The 16,744-nt window shown below is 43.1% G+C and overlaps 1 protein-coding gene across 1 annotated transcript in view; it reads right to left on the bottom strand.

The window, feature by feature from the left end:
• Positions 1 to 16,744, bottom strand: part of MOV10L1 (Mov10 like RNA helicase 1) — a 122,060-nt gene that overhangs the window by 33,880 nt on the left and 71,436 nt on the right. Inside the window, exons 12-14 of the mRNA XM_068276347.1 lie at positions 6,556 to 6,647; positions 5,019 to 5,077; positions 1,977 to 2,089 (exon numbers count right to left, since the gene is read on the bottom strand). Coding sequence (XP_068132448.1) covers positions 1,977 to 2,089; positions 5,019 to 5,077; positions 6,556 to 6,647 — 264 coding nt within the window. The remainder of the gene's footprint in view (positions 1 to 1,976; positions 2,090 to 5,018; positions 5,078 to 6,555; positions 6,648 to 16,744) is intronic.

The raw sequence follows: 16,744 nt of genomic DNA, 5'->3' as shown, positions 1-16,744 counted from the left end.
CCATCACTGCATTAGGTGGATTTATGCCACCTCACCTTCCATCAGGGACTTAAAAGAGGAACTAAGACACTTAATGATGCTGGATAAATTGGACGCCAGTTTGAAGAAGGACAAAGGCACAAAAAAGTTCTTCCCCAAATGGAAACTGTTTATGCTGGATTTCTTGTCTACTACAGATCTTTGTACATTGGTGACTCCCTGTAAATATACGGCCTGGTACCTGAAAGCGCAAATTGTCAACGCCCTGGGTCGCCTGGACTTTTTAGTTCTAGTTTAGATCAGAGAGTGGTTGGGGTGGGGGGACAGACAGGGGGGGGGGGGGAATGGGAAGTCAAATTGGTTCATGCTGCACACACACTATTTTGTACCGCTTTTTGGTTCACTTTTTTTTTTTTTATGAAAAATAAACACTTATATAAAAAAATGCACTTACAATTAGCAACAATGCCTCACCTTCTAGTTTTGCTATTAGCAGTTTTCAAATGTGAAATACTTTACCCCACGTGGACACAGAAATTGCTAGTGTTGGTTAACAAATACTGGTTTCCTACTTCGGAAACCTTAATTGCGTTGCAGAACACACTTCAAAAACCTCAGGTGGTGGAGGCGGGCAGGGAGAGGTCATGTGGCTGCGGTCCACGCTGCCTTACATGATACTCTGAAGCTTCCTCCTTCCAAGCCAGTGAGAGAAAGCAATGGTCTTGTGGCGTGGCCCACACGTCAGTGACCTCCCTCTGCCCATCTCTACTACCTGTGGCTCTGAAGTGTGTTGCACAATGTAATCCAGGTTTCTGAAGTAGGAAACCCAGATTCAAAACAGTAACACTAGAAACTGCTTCCATGTTCCAGAGATCCTTAGAGTTTGGAAAAGTTTCTTGACTTTCACTCCCTTAAAATGATGGTCTGCTAGGACTTTTTTAGCTTTGTATCATGTCTTCCAAAAAAAGTAGAGGCAAAGAGACGGTCACTAGAGAGAGAGAGAGAGAGAGAGAGAGAGAGAGAGAGAGAGAGAGAGAGAGAGAGAGAGAGAGAGAGAGAGAGAGAGAGAGAGAGAGAGAGAGGGGAGGGAGAGAGAGAGAGAGAGAGAGTAGCCATGCCCCCAGTGATACTCAGCTGTGGCAATTTCGTGCACTGCAAGTGCTATAAAAATGATAAAAATCAACATTATGCAAACCAAATTTCTTCAGATTTGCTCCACTTTAAACTACAAAGAATTATTGGTCACCAAACAGATGTAGCAGTTTTCAACAAAGAGCTATTTCAAAGAAACAGGTTTGCCCATGAACATTTAATATTCACATTGTGACAAAGGCACCGATACCGATACAAAATAAGTGAAAAAAAACAAAACAAAACAAAAAACCAGACAGATGGAAGCCATCATGGCTACTGGCCACACACTGCTATGACAACTGTTGTAAATCGACACAATAAATCTGAACTACACATTTTCAGCACGGGAAAGGCTGGAAAGCAGATTGTTCTGTAAGTAGCACTTTATTTATAGCTGCATTACAGCACCAAGCAACGGAGCACAAAAACAATGCAGCCACTAGTAATTCAGAGCTATTAAGTGCTCCCGAATCAAAAGAGCAAGAACAAGGAGAGTATTGTATTTATTAAAATGGGAACCATGCTATCTGCCAAAGCAATCATTTGGGCTTTGTTTTGTGCAATACTTATGACATTCATACAATAAAATCCCACGGGGTTGCTCAGTACATACACGGTTACATTTAAAGCGGATTTGTGACATTTTATAACAGGCATTTTTATTTTTTACAACCAGAGAATTCTTTACAGGGTATTGAACATGCTCTTTATCTTGCCTCTAGAAGCCTATGTACATTGATTCATCTACATAAGAAATGCTCATTGCAAGTGTTCCAATTGTTTCAAACAATGGCACTAACTACTTATTGAAAAACAAAGTCAACAGAGCTTTCTCTTGAAAAAAAAAATGTTGATGCAGTTACCTTGTTGTCCTGCTGGGAGAGGGTCTGCTCCTCTTTGCCCACACAGTCTTGTGTGTTGAGCCCTGTGGTGCTGACCTGTGGAGACTGTAGTACCACTGTCTCTGGAAACAACACTTTAGAAATGCAAACACAAGAAACAAATCCAGTGAACTGAGCCATGTTTAATGTATACTTCACAATTCCATCAGCTTGAGATACTGCACAATAAAACAGGCATTTCAGGCAACTTTCAACACATTTCTTTAAATGTTACTGTTGCAAAATAATGTGGACAAGGCAACATCTAATAGCAATAAGATTAATAAGCAAATGTATACAGTGTGTAGTAATGCAGTGGACAAAATATTTATGTTAGCCAAATCTGCTTGGAGCCGCTGAATAACCCATTTCTCCCTTTGTAGAATCACTTAGTGCACAGGTGTCAAACAAGGCCCGTGGGCCAAATGTGGTGCTCCATGCTATGTTGTGTGTCCCTCAAGAGCTTTAAATGTGCATGAATATATATTCCATAAATAATCATGCACCCCTCCTTGGATCCAAACCCCCCCCCCCCCCCCCCCGAAACACACACACCTCTTTCCCGTAGCACCCTTTCCCCACGTAGAGTAGCGAAGCCGTGCAATATTTGTGCCTCTTCTGTTCTTCCCCGCAGCCGCACGATGTGCTTCCATCCCTCCTTCTCCCGATGACGTTCATTATCAGGATCCAGAGGTATGCAGCAGAGCGTGTGGCTATCGAGATCAGTGGAGACCCAAAACAGCACTGAAGCAGTTGAATATTAAACTGCTCCACTACACAAATTTGCAGAAGGGGGAGGAGCAAGGATCCAGCCTCCCCTCATACACCATAGTTAGGCCACTTTGAGACTTAAATAAATGTTAAAACTTAAACAATTTTGCCCGCGACAGCCTTTTTTTTTTTTTTCTTTTTACATTTTGGCACCTTATGAGTGCATTTTCACCCCTCAAAGTAGAATGAACAAAAGGAGGACAGCTTACAGTTCCCAACACTACACTACAAGAGGAACTTAAGCTAGGCAGGAAAAAAAAAATTAGTTTTACTCACCTGGGGCTTCTACCAACCCCCTGCAGCCGTCCTGTGCCCTCACAGTCACTCACGGATCCTCCAGTCCCCCACCATAAGCTAGTTTTGGTTCGACAGGCTTGGCCACGCGTAGCCTTCTTTGCGTTTCCGTCTGTAATAGCGCCCTGCACAGTTTGCTACTGCAGACGGGAAGCCGCGAAGGAGACGCGTAGCCAGGCCTGCGCAGGAAAAGTAAGCCTGTCTGCGAAAACAAAACTAGCTGGTAGCAGGGAACAGGAAGATCCGTGAGAGACTGTGGGCACAGGACGGCTGCAGGGGGCTCTCCCAAGCTTAAGTATCTCTATAAGGAAGGTGGCGATAAAGGGTGGTGACTGAGGCAGTAACAAGTTTTTTGTTTTTTTTACATTTGTTTTTATCTGCACAGTTCACCACCCACCTTATTCATACTTCATTCTCTGCTCAAGAGGTAAATGGAAGTTTTTGTTAGTCACTGTACTGACACAGACTGCTATGGACCTGTAGGTCACAAGAAGTACAATTTCAAGACCCCACGTCTGAATAGAATAGATGCAGGAATGGTGTATCTGCATATGCAGTGCAAAAGTAATAACTCACAATTTACATTAAGCAACGCGAGTGCTTTAGAATGCAACATCAATTTTGGGTTTAGTTAGGTTTTAAAGTCTACTTAAATTTCTGAGCAAAACAGAGACAACAATTTTGTGAGTTTACATGGTGCATGAAGTTACGAGTTCTTACGGAATATTTGTGTACCCAATAAATACCCATTTGTTTGAGCAATTCTTATAGCATAAATACAAGGATTTACTATAAATACATCAATGCCATTCCTACCCCTAACAGAAGTGATCGCTCCTAATATGGCAATAAGCAAATTATAGGTTTTTAAGTAAACCCAAGCTTAAAGCTGCAAAAAAAAAAAAAAAAAAAAAAAAAAAAAAAATTACTAGAAGCTTTCTGTGTCCTCCTCAACCCCACCACTGCTGCTCGGGACCCTCTGGAATATTGCCACCGTGCTCTTCTTCATGCACGAGCGCAGCCATAATATGCCCATGCGGCTCTGGCTTACTGCACAGGCACGACCGTACATATGCAGGTGCAGTACTACCCCACTTGTACACTGCAGGGAGCGCGGCCACAATAACATATCCAACAAGCTCTTGTCAGCTACATAGTGGGGGTCCATGTGAGACAACCGTGAGGGTAAGACATAAGCCACTTGACTATTTAGATGCTTCCCTCTACCTAGGTAAGCATCTGTTTTTTTTTTTTTTTTGTTACAGCTTTCGTTTTGGGTACACCAAGTTGTAAAAGCACTATATTCTTCCCTGGACTGCCAAAGTCAGACACCTCCCCCAGTCATGCGTTGCTACACAAGGCACATCAGCAACCAGGTACATAGTGTACTACCCACACCACAAGGGGTGGGAATGGTAGAGAACAGTCAAAGTCACATGACTGCCTTTTACAACTATTAAAAATGTTTTTTGTTTAAATATTAGCAGTTACCACGAATGTAATCTTGGTGAAGTGGCAAGAATGTATTGTAGCAACTGCAGTGAGTCTCTGGGAAAGGGATATATATGCTGTGCCATTGTCAATTCACTCCAGGATTTGGAGTTCACTCTGAGACAGGTGCTCAGGTGCAACAAAAAAGGCCACTTTGGTCAGTGCAAAAAGTCCTGCTCTGGGAACCACATTTGTGGTAGATTGATCCCTATGTACATGGATTTTGACAAACATTAGGTTTGCACCTTGTAGAAAGGATTATTGGTTGTTGTAGTTAGCCAAACATCTAGAGGCCAAGTTTGTTTGTTTGAAGACTATCTACAGATCTGCTTTTGCAATGTGCCAAAAAGAAAAGAAACCTGCAACCAATCCCCTTCTATTTATAATAAATATAGGAGAGCCACTTTAAAAACTTAAACTGAAATCTAAACTGAATTTGGCCCTGATTTTAAGCCTTCGAGTGCTTACCTGCTTGTCCAAGGTGTACTGCTTGTTCAACAGCAAACTGGCATCTTCTGCTAGTGACCCTACACAAAATATATTGTACATAAATGCAACAAATGTATGCAAGATGCAAAGAGCACTACAAGACTTTTTAATTAGGACTGTAAGGATGAAAATAGAAAGCACAAAAAAGGGCACAATAAGTTACTTCTGTAACACAAAAACCATACCAGATTTTAGAAGTTAAAGAGGAAAGCCATCCAAAATGTTAGACATTTTGTACTTGTAAGTTAAATTACGATAATATTGTACTTCAGCTTGTCTTTTGTATGTTTCTGTAGAAACTAAATTAACATAGCTACACTTCGTTGATTGGGTTCACAAAGGAAGGGAGTTACTGTAATTCCATTTTTTCCATTGTCACATGACTGACCGTCATGTGGAGTGCAGCAGCAGCAGAAGTGCAAATTGGCACCACTTATTGGGTTTTAGCACTGCCATCTAGGCAATAGTAGTTCAGTGTCACTAATGGACATTCTGGGAAATGTAGACTCGTGACTAAAGCTGGGTACACACGGTACAATTTTTCTTCAGATCGATGGATCTATCAGATAATTTCCCACCGGTGCGAAAGGATTCTGATCGATTTTGCAAACTTAGCGCAAAATCGATTGGGAACAATTTGGATGTCTACAATGAACTTCTTATGAGATCAGTCGATCTGGTGGAAAATTGTACCGTGTGTATGAGGCTTAACATACAGTAAGTATGGCGGGCAGCATTATCCCCTTCCATGGCTCTAGATGTTCATTTTGAATATCCTGATGGCACGACCAGTCCTACTGTCATTGTATCCTATTTTACAGTATTTGCATGCTTTTTTTTAAAAAGAGAATCGAATGAAATCATGGTGTATGGGAGATTATCTAGTAGTTTGGAGTTCCTCTTTAAATACTGCAGTATTATTCAAAGAATACTGTAAATGTCACAGGTGTGTGAATATAAGAACATTAACAAGTTACCCTGTACTTATAAAAGACCTCTGACTAACTTTATTCAGCAACAAGCCCTCCAAAAATACAGATCTGGATCCTACAATTAAAGGATTAAGTGACAATAAAGCTAATGTAAACACAGCCTCACATAGGGCAGTGATTGTACTTACAGTCAGTACCATCTGTGACCTGATCTGTGTTAGCATAGTACACCATAACCCAAGGCAAGCTCTGTGCAAATCTGACCTGCATCGTGTCACATTGAACTTTCATGCAGAGGCCAACACTGCCCTTCTCTGTGCCCATAACACTATCACACTCTGCTCACCTCCCCCCTTGCCAGCATTTATGGACAGGATACTGTGGGGAAAGTGGGTGTGAGATCCAGGTGCAGCTCTGTGCAACCAGGCTTCTGGACATCAAAAGCACTTGCATTTAGGATTTTTATTACCATTGCATAGTGACACTTAAAACATTCACATAAGATGCTAATGCAAAACACTAAACTAATAATATATGCAGAAACATAGTAGTTCAGAAAATGTGTTATAAGCAGACAAGCATGCCTGTTATAGGTGAACTCCACTTCCATTGGCTCAAAATCATAGGACTGCTCCAAATTCGAGTTAACACGTAGTGAAACTTCCTCATCGTGTATCTAAAAACGGTAAAAAGTGTACAAGCAAGTAATGCATGTGCAAAAATGTTGATCTAGCTAAAATACTGAGTTAATATTGTTTACTGCCAAAGTAATATTCATTTCAGTGTTAATGAGATGTAATAGGACTTAAAACATGGAACAAATATTAATTACACCATACAACCAATGCCTAACCTTAACCACCTACCCCGGTTAACCTTTACCCCCCACCCCCAATGGCTAACCTTAACCACCTATCCGCCACAGCTAACCACAGCCACTAGCGCCCCCCGCGTCAATCCAACTAAAAAAAATTGGGGTGCACAAACTTCCCATCAAAGTTGATATTTGAATAGGCACCTATGGGGCTTCCAAGCTTCCACCAATAGCGGGTGCCCAAATTTAGCAGATGTATTTATGTAGCATAGAATTTATGTATCAGACAGAACTCTTGCCTTGCAGTTCAAATCTGGGCAAGGACATTATTTGTATTGAGTTTTATTTTTCTCCCTGTGTTAACGTGGGTTCCCTCTGAACATATTAATTTCCTTCCACATCTCAAATTGGCTTTGTCTTAAAGGACAACTGTAACGAAAGTGATATGGAGGCTGCCATATTTGATTACTTGTATACAATACTAGTTTCGTGGCAGCCCTGTTCTATTTGGCTGCAGTAGTGTCTGAATCACACCAGAAACAAGCATGCAGCTAATCTTTTCAGATCTGATCATGTCAGAAACACCTGATCTGCTGCATGCTTGTTCAGGGGCTATGGCTAAAAGTATTAGAGGCAGAGAAGTAACAGGACAGCAAGGTAACTGGTATTGATTAAAAGGAAATTAATATGGCAGCCTCCATATCCCTCGTTGATTTGAGGCTATGATGGACATCGGGATTAGTTTGAGAGCTCCTCTGAGGGACAGTTAGTGAAATAACTACAGCTGTGTCCAAAATTATTCAACCCCCCCACTGAAATTGAGTGTTTTGGCCAGTTTGACATTGATTTTGATCATTTCAGTCATCTTGTTTACAATTAAATCAAAGAGGCACTTGTAAGTCAGACAAATATAACATAACATTTATAATGAAATAACCACAAATGTCTTTTCTGTACTCACATCATTATCAGTTTTATTCAACCCTCAAGTGACAATCATTCTTAGTACAAAATCCTTTTCCAGTTATAACAGCTTTTGAACATGAAGCATAGCTTGACACAAGTGTCTTGCAGTGATCTACGGGTATCTTAGCCCATTCTTCATGGGCAAAAGCATCCAGTTCAGTCACATTCTTAGGCTTGCGCACTGAAACTGCTTTCTTTCACCTCCTTAGCGGTATGGACGAGTTGTTATGTCCATTACCGCCGTAGGACGCCGCTCAGGCCTTGCTGGGACGATTTTCATAATTTTTTTTTTAAACACGCAGCAAGCACTTTGCTTGCTGCGTGTTGTATACGATCGCCGCCGATGCGCCGCTACCCGTCGCATAAGGGCCTCCCCCCCTCCGCAGCCTGGCCAATCAGTGCCAGGCAGCGCTGAGGGGTGGATCGGGACTCCCAATGACGTCATCACGATCGTCGCCATGGCGACGGGGGAAGCCCTAAAGGAAATCTCGTTCAGAACGGGATTTCCTTATGGCTAATAGCGCCGGCGGCGATCGGAGGGGTGGGAGGGATGTGGAAGGGAGGGGGGCATCATGTAGCTAGCGCTAGGCTAGCTATATGATTGAAAAAAAAATATTTAAAAAATAGCGCTGCGCTGCCCCCTGGCGATCTTTAATAGAGCGCTAGGGAGGTTAAGTCCCACCAGAGGTTCTCAATCGGATTCAAGTCTGGGGACTGCGATGGCCACTCCAAAATGTTCCAGCCTTTAATCTCCAACCATGCTCTAGTGGACTTGGAGGTATGCTTGGGATCATTGTCCTGTTGAAAGGTCCAACGTCTCCCAAGCCTCAGGTTTGTGACGGACTGCATCACATTTTCATCCACTATCTCCTGGTGCTGAAGAGAATTCATGGTAGCTTGCACACGCAGAAGCTTCCCTGTACCTGCAGAAGCAAAACAGCCCCAAAGCATGATTGACCCCCCAGCTATGCTTCACAGTAGGCAAAGTGTTCATTTCTTCATAGGTCTTGTTCTTCCTCCTCCAAACATAGCGTTGATCCATGGGCCCAAACAGTTCTAATTTTGATTAATCAGTCCACAGAACACTATCCCAAAACTTTTGTGGTTTGTTCACATGACTGGCATACTGCAGTCGACTTTTAATTCTTTGGAGACAGCAAGGGGGTGCGCCTGGGAGTTCTGGTATGGAGGCCTTCATTACGCAGTGGGCGCCTTATTGTCTGAGCTGAAACTTCAGTACCCCCATCTGACAAATCTTTTTTCAGTTCCGTAGCAGTCACACGGGGCTTTTCTCCACTTTACGCTTCAGGTAGCGCACAGCAGTCAAAGTCAGAATCTTCTTTCTGCCACAACCAGGTAGCGTTTCAACAGTGCCCTTTGCCTTGCCTCTTTTTCTAGATCGGGGGGGGGGGGGGGGGGGGGGGGGAGTGCAGTATGGCACGTCTAGGGAAAGAGACACCAATGGAGAAACGGAGCTGTGCGGAAGAATTGCAAGGGAGCCCACAGACTAAAGGGAGATGAAGGAAGCACCAGGTGAGAATAAATGCTTTTAAAATGTTTGGTCTCATGGATTCTTTTAAGCAATCTGGAGAATGTTAAACATTGACTGGCCTACCTACTTCATAGTCAGCATTTAGCTGCATCCCTAGCCTATAAATACCAATGTTTGAGAGATCAAGCTGGCCTATCAGGAGAACATTTTTAAACATTTTACCCTCAGAGCCACACAGCTTGTGTGGCTGAAGGGTCTGCCAAACTTGAAAAGTTACGAAGGGGAAGACAAAAAATGTATTATTTGTCTTGCAAGGGCCACAACTTCGAAGAAAAAAAAAAAAAAAAAAAAAAAAAAAAAAAAAACATTAACAGTCCTTGCTGCTCACTATACTTCATACTGATCGTAACAACTTGAGGACCACAGTCTTTTCGCCCCTTAAAGTGAATGTTTACCGATTCTAAAAACAAAAAGTCGGATACTCACCTAAGGAGAGGGAAGGCTCGGTCCTAATGAGCCTTCCCTCTCCCGGTGCCCGGTCCCGCGCAGGATCCCCCGTGGCAGTATTCGACCAGTTCGGTCAAATACTGCCACTTCCGCATGCCTTCGGGAGCTTTCGGAAGCCTTCGGGAGCACTCGGGCTCCCGATGACGCGGCCGCTCCATACTACACATGCGCGAGCGCCCTCTATGACGCGCTCGCGCGCACGTAGTATGGAGCGGCCCGTCTTCGGAAGCCCGAGTGTTCCCGAAGCCTTCCGAAGTCCCTGCGGCGGCGGACGCGAACAGGGAAGCCAGCGCAGCACCGAGGGCACCGGGAGAGGAGAGGGAAGGCTCATTAGGACCGAGCCTTCACTCTCCTTAGGTGAGTATCCGACTTTTTGTTTTTAGAAACGGTACCCATTGGCTTTAAAGGGAACCTTAACTGCCGTGGGAAAATAAATTCACTTACCTGGGGGCTTTCCCAAGCCTCCTGCAGCCGTCCTGTGCCCGCGCCGGTCCTTCGGTGCCCTCCGGTCTCCCTCCGCCGCTAAGTTTCGATTTCGGACGACTGCCGGTTGTCCTCGGGCCTCTTCCGCATTCCTCGTCGTAAACTGCAGTAAAGCGCGCCCGCATGACGCGTTTGGCGTCATGCGATGACGCGTTTGGCGTCATGCGGACGCGCTTTACTGCAGTTTACGACGAGGAATGCGGAAGAGGCCCGAGGACGACTGGCAGTCGTCCGAAATCGAAACTTAGCGGCGGAGGGAGACCGGAGGGCACCGAAGGACCGGCGCGGCCACAGGAGGCTTGGGAAAGCCCCCAGGTAAGTGAATTTATTTTCCCACGGCAGTTAAGGTTCCCTTTAAGGACCAGAGCCTTTTTTTCCATTCAGACCCCTGCAGCTTTCACGGTTTATTGCTCGGTCATACAACCTACCACCTAAATGAATTTTACCTCCTTTTCTTGTCACTAATACAGCTTTCTTTTGGTGCCATTTGATTGCTGCTGCGAGTTTTAGTTTTTATTATATTCATCAAAAAAAGACATATATATTGTCAAAAAAATGACTAACTTTCTGTGCTGACATTTTTCAAATAAAGTAAAATTTCCTATACATTTGAGCGCGAAAGTTATTCTGCTACATGTCTTTGATAAAAAAAAAAAAAAAAAAAAGCCATTCAGTGTATATTTATTGGATTGGGTAAAAGTTATAGCGTTTACAAACTATGGTGCCAAAAGTGAATTTTCCCATTTGGAAGCATCTCTGACTTTTCTGACCACCTGTCATGTTTCTTGAGGTGCTAAAATTCCAGGTTAGTATAAATACCCCCCAAATGACCCCATTTTGGAAAGAAAACCTCCCAAAGTATTCACTGAGAGGCTTGGTGAGTTCATAGAAGATTTTATTTTTGTCACAAGTTAGCGGAAAATGACACTTTGTGACCAAAAAAATAAATAAATTTCCATTTCTTCTAACTTGCGACAAAAAAAAAAATGAAATCTGCCACAGACTCACTATGCTCCTCTCTGAATACCTTGAAGTGTCTACTTATTTGTGGGGTGTGTTCACTATCCTAGCATTTTGGGGGGTTAGCGGAAATTGATTTTAATTGTTTTTTTTTTTCACAAAGTGTCATTTTCCGCTAACTTGTGACAAAATAAAATCTTCTATGAACCCACCATACTCCTAATGGAATACCTTTGGGTGTCTTCTTTCTAAAATGGGGTCATTTGGGGGGTTCCTATACTGCCCTGGCATTTTAGGGGCCCTAAACCGTGAGGAGTAGTCTTAAAACCAAATGTCGCAAAATGACCTGTGAAATCCTAAAGGTGCTCATTGGACTTTGGGCCCCTTAGCGCACTTAGGGTTCAAAAAAGTGCCACACATGTGGTACCGCCGTACTCAGGAGAAGAAGTATAATGTGTTTTGTGGTGTATTTTTACACATACAGACGCTGGGTGGGAGAAATATCTCTGTAAATGACAATTAGATTTTTTTTTTACACACAATTGTCCATTTACAGAGAGATTTCTCCCACCCAGCATGGGTATGTGTAAAAATACACCCCAAAACACATTATACTACTTCTTCTGAGTACGGCGATACCACATGTGTGACACTTTTTTGCAACCTAGGTGCGCTAAGGGGCCTAACGTCCTATTCACAGGTCATTTTGAGGCATTTGGATTCTAGACTACTCATCACGGTTTAGGGCCCCTAAAATGCCAGGGCAGTATAGGAACCCCACAAGTGACCCCATTTTAGAAAGAAGACATTCCAAGGTATACTGTTAGGAGTATGGTGAGTTCATAGAAGATTTTATTTTTTGTCACAAGTTAGTGAAAAATGACACTTTGTGAAAAAAAACAATAAAAATCAATTTACGCTAACTTGACAAAAAATAAAATCTTCTATGAACTCGTCATACACCTAACAGAATACCTTGTGGTGTCTTTTTTCTAAAATGGGGTCACTTGTGGAGTTCCTATACTGCCCTGGCATTTTACGGGCCCAAAACCGTGAGTAGTCTGGAAACCAAATTTCTCAAAATGACTGTTCAGGGGTGTAAGCATCTGCAAATTTTGATGACAGGTGGTCTATGAGGGGGCAAATTTTGTGGAACCGGTCATAAGCAGGGTGGCCTCTTAGATGACAGGTTGTATTGGGCCTGATCTGATGGATAGGAGTGCTAGGGGGGGTGACAGGAGGTGATTGATAGGTGTCTCAGGGGGTGGTTAGAGGGGAAAATAGATGCAATCAATGCACTGGGGAGGTGATCGGAGGGGGGTCTGAGGGGGATCTGAGGGTTTGGCCGAGTGATCAGGAGCCCACACAGGGCAAATTAGGGCCTGATCTGATGGGTAGGTGTGCTAGTGGGTGACAGGAGGTGATTGATAGGTGTCTCAGGGGGTGGTTAGAGGGGAAAATAGATGCAAGCAATGCACTGGTGAGAGGTGAGCAGGACTGGGGTCTGAGGGCGTTCTGAGGGTGTGGGCGGGTGATTGGGTGCCCTAGGGGCAGATTAGGGTCTAATCTGATGGGTAACAGTGACAGGTGGTAATAGGGGGTGATTGATGGGTAATTAGTGGGTGTTTAGGGTAGAGAACAGATGTAAACACTGCACTTGTGAGGTGATCCGACGTCGGATCTGCGGGCGATCTATTGGTGTGGGTGGGTGATCAGATTGCCCGCAAGGGGCAGGTTAGGGGCTGATTGATGGGTGGCAGTGACAGGGGGTGGTTGATGGGTGATTGACAGGTGATCAGTGGGTTATTACAGGGGGGATAGAGGCATACAGTTCACAGGGAAGGGGGGGTTCGGGGGGTGGGGGGGGGGGGTCTGGGGAGAATCTGAGGGGTGGGGGGGTGATCAGGAAGGAGCAGGGGGCAGTTTAGGGTTAAAAAAAAACCAAAAATTAGCTTACCTGGTAATGCTGTTTTTAATAACCCTCCAGGACAGGTGCTACATATGAGATATGGGCTCCGCCCTCAACAGGAAACACAAAGAACTAGCTCTCTATAAGTTCCACCCCTCAGTATCCACCTGTCAGTACGTTCCAATTAACTGTCCTGATACCGATTCTTCTTTCAAACAATTTAACAAAAAACTTGCATGTACATAAACATCCGTATAAACACACAGAAATATATGCTTCAGTCAATATTATACATAAATATATATATCAAAATGGGTGGGTCACCTGTCCTGGAGGGTTATTAAAAACAGCATTACCAGGTAAGCTAATTTTGGTTTTTTCAAATAAGGGTTACATATGAGATGATATGCAATAAATACCAACCTCAGGGAGGGACAACAGCCTGAAGAACTTTTCTTCCAAATGCCTGTTCTTCTGCTGATAAGCCCAGTCGGTAATGCCTAATGAAGGTGTTCACGGATTTCCAAGTTGCTGTCTTGCAGATATCCGCCGCTGTTGCTCCAGCTCTATAAGCCCAGGAAGTTGCCACTGACCCTGTTGAGTGAGCGGTTACCTCTCTAGGACTTTGAACTCCTTTCGATTTGTAACTGACAAACAAAAAAACTAATAACTAGAGGTTCTAATGCTAACCTCTCATCCGAGTATAGCGATAAGGCTGCCACTTGGATCTTTAGGGTACTCAATGCTAGATTTTTGTCAACGTATTCTTGCAAAAATCCTAACGCTGTAGCGAGCCTATTGGATCGGAGTCGTGTCTTTCTCCTCAATTGACAAAACGTTTTCCAATAGTTTTGATATATTGCTCTAGTGACTTTCTTTCTACTTTTAATTATATTCTATTAACCCTCTATCTTTTAAGATCTTCCTTTCAGAAACCAAGCTGTCAATCGAAGATTCGGAATCTGAGTCCATTTGTCTTTTCTTTTTGAGAAGGTATAGTCTGTCTGTTAACGGCATTGGTCTGTCCACCAGCATCAACTTAATCATTGGATACCAGATTATTTTCAGCCAATCTGGTTCAATTATTAGATACATTGTTATCGATTTCAGCTTCTGTAATACTATTGGTAACAGCGGTATTGGAGGAAATGCATAAGATATTTGATAATCCCACATTTGAGCCAAGGCATCTACTCCCGAAGCGCCTCTTGGGTCTAGAGAGAAAAACTGGCGGCACTGAGTATTCTCCAGATTGGCGAATAAATCGATCTGTGGTTGTCCCTACTTTTTCGCTAACAACTTGAACACTTCAGGACTAAGCATTAGATTGATATTCTCTTCCCGCTGAACAGATCCACCATGTTGCTTAATGAACCCTTTAGGTGAACCGCTGAGATCGATTGAAGATTGTTCTCCGCCCAATCTAGCAGCTGCAGTAGCAAATCAAGAAGTTGTGATGACCTGGTACACCCTTGTTTGTTTACATACATCACTACTGTTATATTGTCTGACCTGATCTTGAACATGCTGGTCTTTTAACCTGTATTTTGCATGGTCTAGGGCTCTCTTCACTCCCAGATGCTCTCCGAAATTTGAAGATTGGGTCTTAATCTGCTTTGACCAAGTTCCTTGTAGATATATCCCATCTATGTGGGTTCTCCCAAGAATACTTGCGTCTGTTAACACTTTTGTCATCTGAAACTACCATAGTCGTCCCCGAGTGACATTGTCTGCTATTATACACCAACTGAGTGATTGTTTCAACCGTGTTGGAATAGACACCATGAGGTTTAAAGCTGCATGACTTACTTTCCAACTGCGCAGGAGCCGTTGTTGTAATATTCTCACGTTTCAATCAAGGATGGTCGTAGTCAGCCAACTTCGCTACGCTGGAACTACACATGGTTTTACTCAATTACACTTCAACAAACTACGGCTGCGAATATCAAATATTCGTTTTGTATGCATCACGTAGACTATGCATTAAAAATACGCAATTACGCGTAGTGTGAAGCATAGTGTGTGCGGATGCTTGTGCTTATATGCAGAAAATTTTACGCATTCATTTCTCTATAACTGCTTATACCGGGACCTCTTCAATGCATACATTCCCCTTTCCCCTGCGTAAATTTGTAAGCATACAATCACACGCTGAAAATTAAACGCAAGAAACGCATTCGTAGTTCACTACGCAATACACACATTCACTACGCATAGTGGGCGTAAGTTACGTGTAGCAGTACTTCACTATGCGTAAATTCAGAAGCGTTGTTTTGAAAAACTTTACCTATGAACTACCATGCGTAGATGCAAACTATGATGCGTAAATTCGCACTGGCGTAGTTTCTGCTCATCCCAGGTTTCAATGCCCAATACACTGCCGGTGCTGTGGATGTCAAAACCTATTAGACTCATCACTTGTTTGACTGTTACCATTGATTTTTGCTGGAAATTTTCCACTAAGGCATGAATTTTGCCTAACTTGTCTTGTGGAAGAAATAATTTCTAAGCTATGGAAATTAATTCTGAACCCAAAGAACTGAATAACCTGTGTTGGAATCAAATTTGATTTTTGTCGGTTCCCTAACCAACCTGCTCGTACCAACTGCTGGATGACGAGATCTCTGATGTTTCAACTTCACAATACTGTCTGTCACTACTAAAAGGTCATCTAAGTATGGCATTATCATAACACCTTTTTAATGAAGGGTTCCCACAATTTCTGCCATTACTTTTGTGAAGATTCTGGGTGCTGACGTGATTCCGAATGGGAGCAGTAGCAGACCATGCTTTCTTAAGAGAAATTTCAACTTATTTTCTGGTTTTTAAGGCCGCTTTAGACCTTGAATGCTAACTCATTCACCTTCCAACCTGACTAAATGCAGCATCAAGTTTAGAACATGAATTCTCAGGCTTAGCGTCTTCCTCAGAAAATGGAAAACGCCTTTTCAACCCTGAGGCTACTTTCACAGTGGGATGTTGCGTTTTGATGCAACGTTACAATCGCAACGCAAACTTACACCACAGCACCCCAAAAGGTTGCAACGCAAGTTAATGCCTCGTTATCGTCCCAGTACAGTAGAACATACAGGCAATGAAAACTATGCTTCCAAGTAATTACTGAGCATGTGCAAACCGTCCAACGCAGCCAATAATGTGTATAACGCACAGCATGCAGCACTATCTAACAATGCTACAAGTTACACACAAACGCAACGTGTGCACTGTGAATGTCCCACAGACTTAGTATTGCTGTGCGTTAGTCTGCGTTGAATCATTTTATAACATGCGATTTTACTGTCGCACTGCGAAAGAGGCCCTAGATACAAATATTCTTTTATCCGGCTCTTTCCATTGAGCTGTGATTAAGTTTTAATAGAGGAATATGAACTGGGAAACATAACTGCTAATGCTCACATGGTTCCATTTCTGTGTATATCATGTATCATTGCAGATTTTTTTTTTTTTTTTTTGAATGAATTGCCTTCAATGATTCTTCAGTTTCTTCCAGCAGCAAACTTAAACTTTGAGGACTTTACAGTCCCCCGTAAGGTCGGAAGTGTCGTGCTCACAGCGCTATTGCCCTTGCCTCCGCTCTGGACACGCTGAGAATCACACTACCGCCAAAGGAAGTCCCCTTTC

This window comes from Hyperolius riggenbachi, chromosome 3 (assembly GCF_040937935.1).
Source record: "Hyperolius riggenbachi isolate aHypRig1 chromosome 3, aHypRig1.pri, whole genome shotgun sequence".
NCBI lineage: Eukaryota > Metazoa > Chordata > Amphibia > Anura > Hyperoliidae > Hyperolius > Hyperolius riggenbachi.
Note: the sequence above shows the minus strand (reverse complement) of the source record. Positions and strands in the feature narration are given on the sequence as shown.